This window comes from Meleagris gallopavo, chromosome 11 (genome assembly GCF_000146605.3).
Source record: "Meleagris gallopavo isolate NT-WF06-2002-E0010 breed Aviagen turkey brand Nicholas breeding stock chromosome 11, Turkey_5.1, whole genome shotgun sequence".
Lineage (NCBI taxonomy): Eukaryota > Metazoa > Chordata > Aves > Galliformes > Phasianidae > Meleagris > Meleagris gallopavo.
In genome coordinates this window covers 1476977-1495146 of record NC_015021.2, presented here as the reverse complement: position 1 = coordinate 1495146, position 18170 = coordinate 1476977, and the positions used below count along the sequence as shown (strand labels likewise).

At 43.3% G+C, this 18170-nt stretch overlaps 1 protein-coding gene across 1 annotated transcript in view; it reads right to left on the bottom strand.

Annotated features, from left to right (window-relative positions):
• The window catches only part of ACAP2 (ArfGAP with coiled-coil, ankyrin repeat and PH domains 2), a 69268-nt gene that overhangs the window by 36876 nt on the left and 14222 nt on the right, over positions 1–18170 (bottom strand). Inside the window, exons 3-6 of the mRNA XM_010716370.3 lie at positions 17514–17553; positions 3894–3951; positions 2152–2271; positions 752–805 (exon numbers count right to left, since the gene is read on the bottom strand). Coding sequence (XP_010714672.2) covers positions 752–805; positions 2152–2271; positions 3894–3951; positions 17514–17553 — 272 coding nt within the window. The remainder of the gene's footprint in view (positions 1–751; positions 806–2151; positions 2272–3893; positions 3952–17513; positions 17554–18170) is intronic.

The window sequence follows — 18170 nt, the reverse complement described above, 5'->3', positions numbered from 1 at the left end:
CTACTTCCATCTGCAAAGCCTTCTTATGTCTCCTTGTTTGCTATCTGCACTCAAACTGCCCCAGAGGAAGAGCTGGGATATGCACGATCTTAGCTAAAGTACTGCAAGTCACAATCATGTAGAACAAGAATAAAAGTAGGAGCATGGGCATGTAGGCCTAGGGCATGTGTGTCAAAAGAAACATACCATAGAGCAAAGACATGGCTAAGAGGGCAACCAGCAGCAAGAACAATGGATTAAGAGTCAACTGGATTCACCTGTTCTAATCTGAAGAAATTGCTGACATGAAAGGAATCCTTTCCTATGTCTGCTGCTTTGAACCTTTGCATTGCTTCTCTCTGCCAAAATGTCACTGTCCACTTATTCTCCTTCTCAAACTATCATTTTATTTCATTATACAAGATAAAGACATTCAACTTCCATTGTTTCTCTTCCCTTCTAAGCTTGCATCTCAAACAAAACACACACACACACACACACACCACAGCTTCATAGAACAACTTTAGGTTGATGCTAACAAGGTGAATTTCAGCTAAAACTATTTAAATTGCATTTTAAGTTCCTAGTGCCATAAAGAAAATCCTACATATCTTCAGCACGTGGAGATACTTCAGTTGCTTTCCACCATGTTTCTGGAAAATAGAAGAGAAGCAGTAGGGGCCAAAGGAAGAAGAAGAAAACAGAAAAAAAAGAACACCAGTGAAACTGGAGTTGAGCCATCAGGGTTATGTTCCAGCCAAAAATCACTTACATTGTGATAATTGATCATTTCCTGTAAGGTGTCAGAGAACTTTGACAAGTTAGCCTGTAGAAAGTGAAAAAACAAAGTGGTTTTAAGTTCAGTCCTACTAAATGTACAACACAAGAGCAATGCTTGCAGCTTTAAAGTAAAGAACTTAGGAAAAGGTTTCCCTTCACATGATCATTCAAACTAAAACCATTTTGTTAGAAGGAGAACACGGGGATATCACAAAGTAAATCTATTGAAGCTACAAACAACCAAAACAAAATGTTTTTGCTACCTACCTATATATAAAGGACCAAACTGAAGCAAAGCAGGAAAAATTCAAGTTAAGCTGACTAAACTGTGCAAAGTCTACATAATTTAACACAATATAAACCTAATATAACTTATAAACACAACATAAAAACTTAATATTACACCACTTCATATTTTTTAAAGCTTATAAGTAATCCCAAAAGCTTGGTTAGTATGTTGCAATCATCCAAACGTACACATTTACTGCATGAAGAGCTGCCTCACAGCTGGTATGGTTAGCACTACCAAAATGAATATGTAGAAATTAAGTATCAACTAGAAACAGAAAATAATGCTCTCTAACATCCTTGGCTAACAGCTTTTCTAACAATAAAGAAGAACCACCTAGCTGGAATAAAAAAATGTAACAACTGATTAGAAGTAAAACTGGGCCAAATTTAGGGGATTTTGTCACTGTACATCTTAAACAAGTAAGCTTCAAGACAAGTCTTCAGCAACTCAAAGCTATACAGGAGCCCACAGGCATTACATATAATCAGTGTGAAGATGCATACTTGCAATCAATGCTGTTACATAATATGCACTAAACATGCATGATGTACAGAGATGTGCACATAATTATAGCTGCACATTACATAACTTCATACTCACTTCACACCAGTACATGGGAAATATTAAGTTTCCCAAATTAGCTTGACAAGACATCAGTCTGAGGTTACAACTTCATCAGTGTGAGCTTTGTACATTTAAAATCTAAGTGTCTATGGATCAGAACATGTGAGGCCCAGCTCCCCAGAGATCAACTCGAGGAATTCAGCTGTACAGAACTGGCTTTTACACTTTGTAGCTGGAACAACTACAACAAAATAAACAGGGCACACCTGTTCACTGCTCCACTCCTCCCAAGATGACTATTGCTGTCTTAAGATGTTCTGGAGTTTGAAAAACCCTCATCATTACAGGGTAATGCTGAAGTGAAACATGCATTTGCAATGCACCACAGCTCAGAAAGCTCACTCTTAAGGCATACTCCAAAGAAAAATGAGCAGCAGTTCAGTAGCATAAGCCTCAGCTACCTCTCTTGCTGAATGTTACACTATATGCCCTTTTAAAGTCACATTTTTCTACACGCATTTTGACCACTAACTTACCTCCACCAATGCATCTTTACAGGAATATTGCGCGAGGTCTCGAATCCCATTCATAAACTGCTTGTTGGCCAAACAGAAAGCTTTCCCAGTATCAATCATTGCAATACAAAGCTTTACCAGCTAAAAAGAGGAAAAGTGATACAGTAAGACGTTTGTTTTTATGAGGTTTTGCTTGTTTTGTTTTTACTTTCTCTAAATACCATCAACATAATCTTTCTTTTCCTTTCACTTTTTTACTTATGGCTCCTTATCCTGACTACAGTGTCCATCTTCCAGGGAAGAGGAAGAAGCAGATAATTTAGTCCAGCAATCTGTGGGACAGTAAGGCTGAGCGTAATGTGACTAACCAAGCAACAAAGTTGCCATCCAAGTATAGACAAACCATCACCTTCAGGCCATAGTTACTTAGCTCACAAACAAGGAGCTGGCTTTAGATTAAAGCATTAGACTAAATCACTAAAGCTTCACATTACAATTATGCTGCTTAAATACTTACCTTGTGTACTAGCTCTCTTGCCAGGAGAGTAAAAGGGTTTTTTTGGTTGTTTCTGTTTTAAAACGCTAGGACACTGTCCCAGGGTAAAGAGTGAAGGGATTTTGCATGAAAAACAAAAAAACAAAACAATTGTATTTTTGGCACAGAACTCCTGCACGAAATCTGGAGGAGCAAGGCAAGATCCTGGAGAACTCTCCTCTAGCCCTCCAAAGGAGCCTTCTACACTGGTGCGAAACACAAACTTCCAAGACTGATGCTGGTAGTCTTTAAATACTTGTGTGCCTCATCACCCCTATGGCAACAATGTCCCTTGCAGCCATCAGCATCACTATCACTGGCACTGGACAGCTGAAATTAAGTATCCTTGATTTATTTTGAAAAGCAAATGGTTACACTATTAACCACAAACCTAAAAACAGTGTTACAAGAAAAGGAAAAGCCTCTGGAGTTACCACACCTAACACGGACTTCATTTATTTGCCAGCAGCCAACTCGCAAGTGCTGGACAAAGGTTCATATGCCAAAAGTTGCTGATCTCCTCAGCTGATGGCACCTGCCTGCCATACCAGATCACTGGCAGAAAATAAATTCAGACACTTAGCAAAAAATGAAGAAACAGTTTTCTTATAGATGTGAAAGTAAAGCAAGCCACGCAAAATGCTGCAAAGAAAGAAAAAAGCCTCTACATACTGCTGTTTATAGAGAAAAAATAACACAAATGGATTGTAACGCGCTGAAGGGGTGCTGCACAACGTACATTTTACATACGTGCACAAAGCAGGACAAATCTTTCAGCATGAAGTCCCCTAGGCTGCAGGCTGGATGGATGCATACACACACAGCGCCTATCAAGCTATAACCCTGCCTGCAGACTACGAGGGATCCCCAGACGTGATCAGCACGCAGTTCTCATAAAACCCAAGTTCTCAGATCAGAGATAGCAAAGCCTGGGGAAGCTGATGGAGCTCTCCTGCAGCTCACGGGGCTGTCACATGCAAGCAAGGGTCCTGGCCAGAGGGCGGGCAGGGATTGCACAAGCCCAGCCCCAGCTGCAGGATGCAGCCGCGCTGCCTGCTGCCGCCTTACCCAAGCTGGGGTCCCCGGGGTCCCGCTGTGTGCTCGGCCCACATCCATCCCCTCTGCAGCAGCTGCTGCCACTTCCCAGCTGCAGACTTCAATTACACAAACCTAAACAAGGATCCTGTGTTTTCCTCCAAAGCAGATACTGTTGAATTAAAAAGCTTACCTTGTCAAGTTTCAGTTCCAGTTCTGTCACATCTCCTTCTACTTCTTCTAAAGCTGCCCTGCATGGTTAAAAATGCATGGTCAAAAAACTTGATTGAAAAAAAGAAAAAAATACTCTGGGAGGTGGGGGAAGGGATAAGGACACATTCAGTTAACCCATTTATTGGCATTGCAGTTTCACTGAAATCTGTGCTGTCTTACACCTGAAACTTAAAAGAACTACCAAAAATGCAGGGAAAGAAAAGACAGTAAGAAAAGGGAAAAACACATTACAGAAAAACAGTAACAAGTCAGATGGCTTACTAAGAAGGGTTTGAGATCCAATTGTGTTATACCTTTATGATTGCCACATCTAAATGTTTCCTCTACTGCTCAACAGCCAATGACCCATTATAATAATAACATAGGAAAGAAACTAACTCTGAGTGAAATTCTGTAATCCTTTGGTGACACTCCTGGTGCCAACAGTCCTCTCACCCCTTTTTCTACAAAACTACAGCAATAGGAGTACAAAAAATACCACACTCACTATCAGCTGGCCTTACAATACAGCTCACGACAGTTACAGCCCTTACCTCTAAGTCAAGGCTGATCCCATCTTCTGGGCCAGCCAAACTCGAGCTTCCACCAAATGCTGCATTCATAAAGCATTTCTAAACAATAACTTTCTTTGGTTTGAAGGCTGAATTTTCCTTTGACACTCCCTCCCTTGCTACCTGGATAAAAACCAACCGGAGACCAAGAAAGGAGGGCACTTTGTTAGAGGTCACGAGGTAAGTTTCATCGGGCTGTACTGCCTGGAGGATTTGCATGTATTCATTTCTGGCAATGACTGCTACACAACAAAAGCTACCCAGTGGAGCTGTGCTCTCGAGTTACAGAACACTCGGTAAGAACAGCTGTATTCCCAGCCCTTGTCCCATCCCCGGGCAGCTCTGTCAGCTTCTCCCCCCTAACAGCCCACAGAGGCACACTGCTCACCCGCTGCAGCGAGTCCTGGGGAAAGCATGAGGGCACAGGAAGCTTTCTGCATTGGTTTTTGGAAAACTGGATTGGATTAATCTCACATTTCAGTCGTCTTCCCCTCTGCTCCCCCCAAAAACCTCCTCCTGGAAAAAGTGAGACGGGCAGAGAGCTACAATTTGGAGCAGGAATTCCTTCAGCCAGCTTTAAACTGAGGAGAGAGCACACGGGACCACAGCTTTACTGTCTCTTCTTGCTAATTCCATTCCAGTTCACATGAGTTCAAGCCAAGAATTAAAAAAAATTTAAAAACTGGCTCAGCCCCAAACTAAGGGAAAGCAATTTTATTTATTTTAAAAGAACAGATCTGAAAAACACAACCAGTTGCCTGCAGTGCTCCAATACTATGCTTGACATTCCCAGCCTTTTGCAGGTCACCCCAATAGAGAATTACATTCCTGTTCAGTATCCAAAGGCATTCCCACAGTGACATCCTCCTCCTATAGCCAAGCACATTCCCCAGCAGTTACATTCTGGCTTCTGCTGTTCTCTAGCTTCACACATAAAAAGATTTCAGGCAATTTTACTTTCTTCTCTTTCTTCCATAAACAGTTAACTTGCATTTCAGTCTACAAAACAGAATTTTGTTTCTGAAAGAACTATGGAATGGAACACAAACAAACAAGCAAAAACTTCAAGAAAGGGGAGAAAAATGATAAACATCTCAATATTTAAAATATTAGCTTGCTTACAACCGGTGCAACCAATTTTATTTGTCTCTCTGGCATCGACATGAAAAGCATGATTAAGTCGTTTGTTTACAGAATCGCTGCAAGATCTGATAAGAAAAATGTTTTGTGTGTGCTTAACTAGCAGGGAATTCTAGCTCCACAGGACTTAATGAGCTAAAAAGTTTGAGAGAGATTTGAGATTAAGAGGGGAGATAAGGGCAGTTAGAGCAGCAGAATGAAGACAGCACATCTGCTCAGCAATTACAGTTGTGCTCAGGGGTGGGCAGACACACAGCCCTTCCACCACCCCGTTCCCTGCAGATGGGACACTGCAGCCCCCAGCTCAGGCTGGTCCATCCCACAGCCACAGGACAGAGGGACAGGACAGTACATCTGGGCACGGATCGGAGGGCTCCAGAACCCCCTCTCTATTTCTCCCTGTTTCTCTGCACTGAACTGGCATCTTTCACCATTTCCATCACATTAAAACAAGTAGAAGAGTTACTTTCATGCTTGCACACACACTAGATTGTGATCTTAAGAATGGAGAGCATGCCCTCCTATCAGAATAGAGATACAGACATCTAATAACGCACTAACGTGAAAGTACCCATCTATCCAGACAAATTAACTTCATGCTGGGTTAGGGAACACATTAAAAACCCTTTATCCGAGCTGTGCTACATCAACATTCTTTTTTCTTAATTTAATAGCTCATGAAGCCACAAAACACAAAGGTGCAGATCCTTCTCTAAAACATCTGCGTCAAGGATCCAAATTCACTGAAAACTGTTATGATTGAGTAAACCCCACGTCTTCAGCCGAGACAAAACCTCCAGCTATAAACACAGGAAACGGCCACAAAACAACACTGAGGACCCAGTGCCAATCGTGACATGTACCAGGAATGCTGCTGCTTCAAAGTGGGAGCTGGGACCAGGGTTTGCGTCAGGCTAATCTTGGCCAAAAGGCTCTGGCATCAGGATTAAGGATCAGCTCCTCAAATCTGCCTGAGCATACGAACCAAAGGCAAACATCTGCGGCTGTGGGATGTTCAAACACTGCATGGCAAAGCACAAAAGCAGAACAGCTGCTTAAGGGTGGGGGACAGCTCTGTAAATGAGCAGTCTCCCGATTTCTTCATGCTCCATAAGAAGGACTCCCAGGAATGTGTTTCTCTCCACTGCTGTTCCTCCTCTCCTTGCCTCTCCTAAAACACAGCCATTTGTTAGAATACAGCTTCCTGCACAGCCATATTGCAATGTGGAAGGAACATGAGAGACAAGGGAAGGAAACTCAAAACCCAACTTGGTGGCTCTGGGCAGCAGGACGGTATCACAGGATGGTGTCACTGGATACCTGGCTCTGCAGGTGATGAAGGACAGGCTCAGGAATTGGGGGGGGACGACACCAAAAACCCCAGGAACCAAAGGAAGATGACAGCTGAGCTCTGCTCCAGGAGAATCAGTCACCCGCAGGCCACGAGCTGCAGGCACATCTTAAGGAATTAACTTAGCCCAGATGTGAACACCATGCACTGCTGAGCACAAGGCCGAGCAATCCACAGACACACTGCTATGACCCCTCCTTATCCTTACAGTGGAAAAGATGGCAATGGTCAAGGCTCATAAATGCAGCTGTTCTTCAAATATCTGTGTGGCATCAAAGCCACAGCTAGCCTTGTGCCTTCCACTCATTCATCCCATCCACTCATTCTATCTTTTATTTTAGCATTTTAATACTGCATTCCTGGAAGCAAGGAGGCAGGATACTCATTATATGTCAGATGCTGAACGCTAGGCAACAAATTGGAGAAATCAAATGTGCTGTGGATGATTAATGATCACTGTTAATTCAAGAATTAACGCAGCCCAGTATCACAAATTATTCAAAAGAATAACAGCCTATTAATAATTTCCCATGGGTTCCCCCCCTCCCTTTTATTTAAAGAAAGTTGAAAGCCTAAATCTTAATTCAATATTCACCTCCTAAATGCACTTTAAGAAGAACAGAAACACACAAAAGTAAATGCTATTCAGACTGAGATTTCTGCATACCTTCATGTATAAGGTTTTGTGGTGGAAACAGCAGATTCTCACCATTATAATTCCAACAGTATTAGCTGCAAGGTTATCCATGCATCCCACTGCTCTAGGTGTGCACAGAAATGCATCAAAATTACCAAGCACTCATGCTAACATTTTATGATACCAAACTGAGGTTTCAACCTGTGCTGCCCTGATCTGCAGTGCCCACTGAGATTCACATTTAAAGGTCATGAAGACAATGACTCCTGACCCCAATTATCCAACTGGAACAAAATCAGCCATGGAGTTGTTTATGAATCACTGGTAACAGTGACCGCATTCTGCATTCTTAAAGACAAAGGAAATAGAAGCAAATAAGTCCCTACATTTTTCCAAGACAGGATAATTCACACCGAGAGAACTTCAAAACATCTTAAGGACAACTTGAAGAGAACTCCTACTGACTGTGAAAAGTGTGGCAATAGGATAAGATGCAGAAGGGCAAGATAAGGGTACGCACCTGATGATTTCAGCAACATCTCCTCTCTGACCTCCCTGTCAGAGTCCACCATAACAGCAGAGAGGCCAGCAGACATTAATCAGAGGGCAAACTGCAAGCTGCAAGTATGAGCAGTTGCACCTTGCTATCACACTTGAGAAGCTAAGCAACTGTTTGCACACAGGTTTAGAAAAAGCCACACAATAATTGCTGGAGGTAAAAATCAGGCCTGGGGAAACACGCTTCACAGGGCTTAGTGCCACTGCACAGAGAAATGGGAGGCTTCCACCAGTTCTTTTCTTCACCTCATCCCTCTGAATGGCAGATCACAGAATGGTTTGGGTTGGAAGGGACCTTTAAGACCTAGCCTCAGGTTCATCAACTGTTCCCTCCTTCCACTGTGTATTTAATTTGACCTCTTTCATCTATAACCGGCTATTAAAAGGTACCTAGAATTAACTTACTCAGCAAGGTAACAAGGAATACTTCTGGTGAAATGGTATAAGAAAATCACAGATTAAAAAGAAGCATGTTACACTGAGGGACAGAAGTCACACGCTGACCATCAGGCCCAAACACATGAGTAACACCAAGATGCACACAGAAGTGGCTGAATGACTTCTGGCATGACCCTCAACCATGAGTGTGGGCTGAAGAAAGCAGGCTGTAGCAGCCTGTCACTGAGCCCATTGAAGCTCTGGTTTGGCACCACAAAGATTTTTCCCTGCTGGCATGGGGCCTCTCCATGCAGGACAGATGATGAATGCTCCAAGACATGCTGAGATGAGCTGCCTCAGCCACACCAGTATGCCTCGCATTATTAACTCTTCAGTCGTTACCACAAAACGTTTTATCAATAGCTCAGAAAAGCTTCACAACCCGAACCAGAATCAGAAACAATGTTCACTCTATTTCCACTGAAATCCCAGGGATTTTCTATCAGCTTGCAACAAAACAGGACAAACCCCTTTAAGATGCATATCACCTGATTTATTCTTTACTGCAGGACTACACATGGTTCAAAGGATAATGAATATGATAAAGTAATTGTCCAAAAGGAGGAAATTTTCTTGCACTCAAAGTACACATCACAATCTCTGTCCTGCACAGCTTTGACTGGTAACACCAACACCAAGAATGAGTCCAAAGCTTTCTAAGAGGCCTTACTATGAGATAAGGAGGCAGTTCTACCATTTCAAAATAGTAAAACAACAAAAAAGGCAGAAACAAGCTCCAGATACTGAGGTGCCGAACAAAAACTTCCCATTGCTAAAATCTGCAAACATCACAGGGCTGCTCCCATCTTTTAAATCTCAGCAGCTCAGAGCTCGTACACAGAAGCAGCAGAAGAAATGAGGGTCTTCAGCATTGAAAGCACAGCTATGCAGAAAGGTGAGCAAGAGATAACACAAGCATTACCATTGAGCAGCCAACTGCCAAGGAGAAAAGATAGGACAGCTCACCATCTATGTACTATTGGCCTCAAGTTCTGGAGTTCCAAGTCAGATGCTGGAACTGACATGACTCTAAAGTCAGAAGTAATAAAGTCAGCGGAACAATAGAGGAATTAATTCCTGATTCGTAAAGGTACCCCTTATGCAGCTCAGGTGCAGCTAATGTAAAAGACAAGTTACCAGTGCCTGAAGAACAGAAAAAGGAAATACCACCAGGTCCCCTTGGTCTAAGATCCTCAGTGCCAAGACATTCAGAACTGCTCACAGCATGACTTACACCCCCGCACACAACACCTCCTGAAGATCAGAGAGCTCTGAGGTTACTGAAAGGCCACTACTTTCAGATTTCCTATAATCTCCGTACGGGTGTTGCATTATCTTAGATTTCAGGTGAATAAGGCAATATCTGTCCCTTTCACCTTTAATTTCCCCAGCTACTAGCTTATACATAAGCACAGTTGGAAAAGTACTGTTGTGTTCAAACCACCATAAGAGGCCAATGCCTTCATAACAGAGCTTATGGGGTATTAAAAGGGCTAAGGAGCATTAGCTCTGTAGAATTTAGTTAAATCAGGTGGATCTTCTGTACTGAAACCAGAGGAAAGTTTTAGCTGCGTCGTGCAGACAGTTCTCAGCAAGTCAAAAATACACATATTTTGCAGTGTGTTTCCTCAAAATCGAGATGTCTTGTTTAGGTCAGATGGGAGGTTGCAGCAGTTTTGCAGTAGATGAGCTCTAACCTGAAACTTTTGTTCAGCTCTTAGGTGCTGACACATACAGACTTCACACACACATACAGTAACCACATTTGACATGCAAATGAGTGTTTTTATTGTGGTTTTATCAGATACCATTACTCCAAAGTGATGATCTTTGTTTGCCCTTTAAGGCTCAGCATTTGCACTAAAGAAGACAATTGAATCCAATCTCAAGATGACAGAAAGCACAAGCATGAGGAGAATAAACATACATGATGGATGGGTGCTTTCCTCAAGTTTACTGTCTTCACAGTCAGAAAAGTGAGTCTCTTGATTCCTCTCATTGACAAGGGGCAATAGATTCAAGGAGAATAAACATCTGGAATGTTGTAAAACAAAAACTACAAAATGCATATGGCACACCTGCAGCCTTGGGAAAGGTTTAAATATACTTTGGGTACATTTAGTTATCTCTTCCCCCACAGCTTTCAGTTACCAGGAGATTAGAGACCCCGGGCCCTCACTCCTCCACTGAAGCTGATTGCAGGTATGCTGTTTCTCAGTAAAACAGGAGTTTCCATACTCTTTATAAACGACACATTAAAGCTTTCTCATCTCACATCATCTGTAAATATTTTCAGGCAGAATCCTGTGAGATCAATATTTATAACGCAGTGGATATTCTGCAATAGAGGATGCATTCAGTCCTTCAACTGATGAATTTTCATCATTCAGTTATAGAGACCGACCAAGTAGGACAGAACAAACAGGCTGACAAATTCACAGTCAGTCTCCTAAGAAGAAGGTATTCCAGGAATTTAAATGAGTACTTGTAAAAGCAATTCTACCCAAAATTGGAGAACCTGCTGGAGAGGAATCCCAGAGAGAGGGTATCCATGCATACTTACACTTCCTAAATAGACACCTACCTCACACAACACACACATCTGGCTGCCATTTGCATCCTCAGTGATACATCAGAGACTCCTCAGCCCCTTAAGCAGGTTTTATCCTCGGTGGCCCTGACCAGCGAGGCCAATACTTCTGGCCTGCTCTCACAGCACGCCTTACCCAACCAGAGCAGGCTATCTGCACACAGACACCCAGGTTAGTCACCTAAACCTCCTCGGGAAACAATGGCATAGAACACATCATTACCAGGGTGCAGTTCACCTTATCTTGACATGCTTGGCTAAAACAAATCAGGAGACACTCAAGATACACCTCTTGTCTTCATTAAGAATTCCAGGAGCATAGCTTACGTTTTCCCTTAGTAAAGCAATGGCTATGCTGAGATGAGATTAAATCCACATTTTTTTCTTCAAGGAAATGAAGAAAGAAGGGGTCTATTTCACTCATTAATAAATTATTGAGGAAGACAGGAGCTCCAACAACCTCACACGAGCACTACAGAGACTGTAGATACTGCCCACATTGCCAGGTGAGCACAGTGGGTCTTGAATGCCTTTTGACAGCCCCAGCTCAGATCATATGGCCCAGAACCTTTCCATTTACAGTTCATTATTTTTCCTTCTTCATCCACTCAGTTCTTATTTAGGTGGTCTCACACTTAAAGCATGTTAGAAAATACTACTAAAAATCCAATAGAAAACAATACGGTAATGCTCAATACATTCCTCACATTGAATTTTGCAGAAGAATCCAGCAACATGCTTCCAGAAAGTACTCTAAGCAAAAGCCAAAACCACACACAAACCACATCTTTCTGCCCCAACACACAGCATTCTCTGCCATTGCCACTGGCTGAAGAAGGGAGATGGTGACGGGGGGCCCTGGGAGACGTGGTCTGGCCGGGCACAGGGCAGTCGAGGACACTGCAGGCAGCAGGAGGGGGCTGGAGAGCTCTGGCCACCCAGGACCCCACTGGGCAGAAAGCGCAGCCCAGCTCCCAGCCACATTCCTCAGCCCTCTGCCAGGCAGAATGGATAACGCTCAAGGCCAGAAGCCTGGAACAAAGGAGAAGCATGGCTCGTCTCCCTTTGTGCTAGGTGGGGAGCTGGAAGCAAACTTCAATTCACAAAACGTCATTCTAAACATCACTGCACAAATTTGTGATTTATTCAGTGTTACCTGAGCTGCAAGTCTTTTTCCAAATAGGTACAAGCTCACCAGTGATTGGAAATTAGGATATTTGAAAAGCACAGAAATGTGTGTTTGATATCCTTAAACAAACATCTGGCACTCAGAAAGATGGAAATCTGGAGTTCTCTGAACAGAACCCTTTTTTAATTCCACAGATGGGATACATTTCACTGCATGTGGCTTCTCCAATTTCTCTCTATATTATATCCAGCATACAATACAAAAATACACTTTGGAGGTTCAGAAACTTCAAAATTGCATCATGCAAATGGATCGCTCGCTCCACTTCATGTTTATGCACACGAAAACGTCAGCAACCAGGGCAGGATTTGCACTGCCCCACAGACAGCTGAGGGAAAACTACAGATATTAAAATAAACACCACAGACCGTGTGCTGTTAATCTCTATTTCCTCCAAGATCTCCCATTATGGGCAACAAACAGCAGCAAATCCGATCTGCCACTGTCCAAAAAAAGTTTCTTGTAGTGACTACTGAGCACATATTATTCTCTCGTAAGAAAATCAAGAGCTCTCTGCATGTGCACTGAACGCCTCTGGGCTGCATATCCTGTGCAGAGCCACATGCGACTATTTTAAATCCCCATTACTATTAATACTTTAACTCTAAAAATTATTCAACAGCACCGTGCTCGCACACTGCAGCATCCAGCCACGTGAATGTCAAGCAGCAAGCCTCAATCCCAGAAAAAGCCCTGCCACATCAGCAGGCACCCAGGCACCTCTGACAGGCCTCTGCTCCGCTCAGATCATCCTCTCGGGCATAAAACACCCAAAGAGAACGCTTTGCAGCAAATTATTTTCTTAGTCTATGCTGGCGTTCAATTTGAAAACAGAGAGGGCTCCGTTCCATAAACGAGGCAGCTCTTGCCCTGCAGGGGAACACTTGGCAGTGTAACAAACAGTACGTTTACCCCAGATCTGAGGCCTGGCTGCTTTCAGTTTTCACAGATTTATTTTCTGGATAGCATTCACTGTTCTACTGAATATGTGAGGACTCCTCCTGAAGAGATCACGAGGCAAACCAGCGTTTAATCTGTGTTACTGCACTCCTTAAAACTGCATGCTTTACGATCACAATGACACTACCTGCTATTTGCTTTGCTCTCCACTTCATCCTTCAGCCACATAAAGGAGTGGCAACCAGGGCAGGATTTGCACTGCCCCACAGACAGCTGAGGGAAAACTCCTACAGATATTAAAATAAGCACCACAGACCGTGTGCTGTTAATCTCTATTTCCTCCAAGATCTCCCATTATGAGCAACAAACAGCAGCAAATGGAGCTGCCCATACCACTACCCAAGCTCAGAGGGACCCCAGCACACAGCACGCTGTCGGCTCAAGACTACTTCTGCAGTCACCACATTTTAACTTCTGGTCACACTTTAACATTGAGTTCTGCATAGACAAGTGAGTTAAAACAAAAGTCTATCAGAGTTGATCTTCTGCTTCCTGCCCACATAAACATAAGGCTGTGAGACATCGCATTTAAATAACCACACGTCTGTATTTTTGGACTCCCCGGTGACACTGCTGCACTCACAGCTCCTCACAGCACTACAGCAAGAACCTGACCTCTTCTGTGCATAAAGCTGACTGACTGACCCTCCTGCATACAGTAATGGGCTGTTACTGCCTCCACTCGAAGCTCACTTCTTTGTTTCTTTAGGGAAAAAGACACAAACCAACCCTCCCAGAACAAACAGCCACCAACCAACAACAACAACCCCACCACTGCATTCCCAGATGAGAACGCCAAACCAAAACTAGGAAAACATCTAAAGTTCCTATCAGCAATTTGAGATACGGTTAAGTAAAATCAAATGGAAAAATCTTAGTAATTACAATCAAACAAAACAGAATTGTAATTACCACAGCAAAACTAACATTTGTAATACATAATTATAACGGGCTCTTTAAAAATAAACAACCAAACAACAACAACAAAACAGAACTATTTAGATGTCCTACCTAACCCCTGCAACCTGACTTCCAGACACAGATTTCTCCAGTCTCCATTGGGAAGGACTGCAAGAACTTAGCAGTAATGATTTCAGTGTGAGATATTTAAAAGAAATGTATTTGAAAAGGTGGTCTGATAAAAATCTATTGCTCTGCTATGACTGCCCTGGATGAAAATGCTATTTGCTGGATCCCCTATTCCAATATATATATTTTTTGTATCAATTATTTTCTTTGTGCACATTTGAAAGATGCAGTCCTACCTGAAATACACACAGATGGCTGGCAGGTAGCTGAGAGTAGCATTCACACAAACAAAAGATGAGCGGCTGGAGGCACTGCTAAGTAACTCCAACAGGCCGTGAACAGCACCATTCTGCTGGGAACTGCTGGGCTGCTGCCATTCACCAGGTATTACAATCACAAAAACAACTGCATGAGTTTGCTATTACCTGCCTTATATTTACAAAGAAATTTTCTATTTTGAGTTACCGCATCTTTCTTTCTTCCTTATCTGCAATATTTTCCAGACTGCCCTGCCAAGTTAGTCACAACATGCTTTCCAGTCCTAACAGTGAGAGCAGAGAGCTCAGAGAGAGAATTTCTTTCAAAATTGCTTTTGGAAGAGCTAGGTGGGATGTGAATCTGCTCAGCCCTTCCCTCCCATGATGGGGGAGCTGGACACCACCCTGCTCAGTGCCTGGAGGCAGCGTGCCCTGCACAGCAGCCCTAATGAGAGGCAGGCTACGTTCTGTGGCAGGTCAATGTGAGTTGAGCTCAGCAAGGCACTCTGCTCTGCTCCACATCCCCATGTGACAGAGCACTTCCGTCACGTGGGCAACAGATGCTTGTTGACTAAACTTCGGTTATACACTACAAAGTAGAGAAAAATGATCCTACATTTGGTAATCCCTACGTGGCACAAGTGACCTATTCAGATACCCACCCTAAATCAGCCTCTCGAAGCAGGATGCGCAGTGAGCTGGTCTCCCAATAAGAATTAAGTGATAATTTCATGCAAAACGGAAAGCTACTGAATTTAGAGATTATTTCTTTCAAGCTATTGCCTTTTAAGCATTATGAGCTCGTACCTAAAAGGTCCATTGATCTAGTGGCAGAAGTGATCAAATGCAACACCTAAAAACAAAGCTCATGGGGCAGATTTACAGCAACAACAAAAATCAACGGTTCTAAAAGCGTTCATTCACATTTGAACGTGACACATTTACAAACATAAGATACACTAAAAACAAACTCAAGTGAATCACGTCCTTCATCCTAGAGACGGAAAGCAATCTTGTCATCTACACACCCCATTCTTCCTGTTCTGCATGCGAGACAAGGGATTCAATCTTATCTGAAAGCAAATGAGCTGCATCAGATGCTGCTGGAGGTGAAAGCAGATCTTTATTTCTGCAGCAGGAGCAATCTGACCTCCCCACCCTGTGCTGCTCTCACAGAGAGGCCCAGCCTGGCAGAGCCACCCTCACCCACAGCTTCAGTTTCATCTCACCCAGGGCCCGTTGAAGAGGATACGCCATAGCCACCCCTTCTCCTCGAACTGCCCATCACGTATTTTCTCTAAGAATGAGAATTGGCAACAGTTTCATTTACATCCTTTCATCTACCTCCTAGATCCATCCTCTGCTCTTCAGCTGGGTCTCAGGAACTCAACTTTCCCCTAAGAGCACGTGCTCACCAAAAGAAAAACAAAAACAGAACCTTAAAATTCAGTAACACTGATAGAGTAACAGATAAGGAGTGAAAATTATCTTAAAACTTCGAACACTTCCCTGATGTATTGAAGAGACTGGAGTAGAAAAAGCTTTGGTTTCTTTCTAACAAGTTCTAACAATTGCACACATCACAAGGAATAGAACTGAGCTGTTTCTATTATTTATCAAGACTGTTAACTGCCACAGCAGATCCACTCCCATGTCACCCAACCATACTTGGCCTTTCTAGAAATTTTACGTTCAAATCAATCAAAGTGGCTGCATGCTTCATTTATCAAGAGATCTGATAATTGTAGTAGCAAGAGCTCGAAAGACTGTTCCAATAAACTCTGAAATTCTCGTTGTTTAATGATAAGGAGAGCATATTATTTCACAACACTATTTGCGTATTAAAAAGCACTCCAGGAATTCCTGCTTATACACAAGGAACTTGTCAGCACAGCTAAGATCTTGCTGCCCAAAGGCTGCTCCACGGCCCCTCCCTCAGCAACTTCTTCATCTGATGGGAAGTCACCACCATGCTGCAGAACTGCAAGCACATTTCCTTGCTAACTCAGTGGTTTGTCCACACTTTGAGAAAGGGAGTCGTGGAGGAAAAGCACATGACTTCTGTGAGATTATTTTCAGAGCTCCAAAGGAAGAGTGCAAAACAAATACGATTGCCAGTTTGCAAAGATGAGCTTCAATTCACAGCCTTTTCTACTGTCCTCTCAGAAATCAGTTTCTCAACCTCAAATTCCCAAACACAAACAGATTTGGTATGACTCAGCTCACAAACAGCAATAAGCTGTCCTTGCTTCAGGTTTTATCACTCACAGATACCTTTATCCACTGGGAAAAAAAAACACGCCTTCCCAAGACACAATACACCACGCATCCAATGCGAATCCTCACACTCGTTATCCATCATTGCATCAGCCACAACTCATGTTATTTTATATGCATCTGATGTAAACTAATCGACCTCCCTTTGATTCAAGCAACTACAGCATTCCCAATTAATAAGTCAAAGCCAATGAGAGAGCAGCACGACATTTGTGAGAAGCTTATCTAAGCAAGGAAGCTGGACATCCCCAGCTGTAGGTTGTAGTATGATTTAAGAGACTCAAGTTGTGCCCTGCAAAAAGAGGGATTTGGTGACTCACCAACACTGATTCACCCACTTCCTTCCAGTTGTCTCTACAGCTACAGATGTCAGTATGCTGTGACACCTCCGTGCCCTGTTCGCCTCCTGACAGCTTCATTTAACCGCTCCAACAGGTGTAGCGGTGTCAAGGAGTGGGACTGCACCCACCTGTTCAGCAGGGCCAGGAGACAGCCGCAGCTCTGCTTTGCTATGAGGAACACAGCGCGGGGACGCTGCTCCCTGCAGCAGCACTAAGGCTCCTGCTGGCCTTTCCTATGTCAGCGCACACACCGACACTCACCGCAACTCCACAGCCAATGTGCAGGGAGGGTTTCTGAGCACTCGTTAGGTGAGCCACAGGAACGCTGAGAACGACCAAAGTTATAACAGTAAACACTAATTAATAACGAAAGATACAAATGTTCTTCCCCATGTGAAATACTGCAGGATTGCTGCCCCGTGGTTTTAAGCACATGGCTCAAAGGTTGGAAGAACATTTTGGTGGCATCAAACAATTTCATCATAAGGTTGTCCTCAGTTTCTCCAAAGGCAGCAGCGTCTGAGGCTCTCAGAAGGAGCACAAGACTGATAAAAGGGGCTTCCCACAGTTTCTCTCCTCTAAAGAAAAGGATCAAGAGCAGAGAAAAGGAGAATTGAGGAGAGAGTATGATGAGAACCCAAGATAACCTGAAGAGACAGCACGCTTCTGCTCACAAATCACAGCCTTAGTTTCCTGCTTTCTTAAGTGTGTTCTATACCTAAGAGCTATCAGTAACTAAACAGTATTACGGCCAATCATGCAGTTCCATGATTCAATCAAGTTGCTCTGCGATCGCATCGCCACCAGATGGGACCCGGACAGGAAACATCAGCAGCACGGAGCGCACAGCCGTCACGGAGCAGCGGTCAACCGAGAGGAGATAACAGGGGAGCGCACGCCCGGGCCCGACGGCGGTTA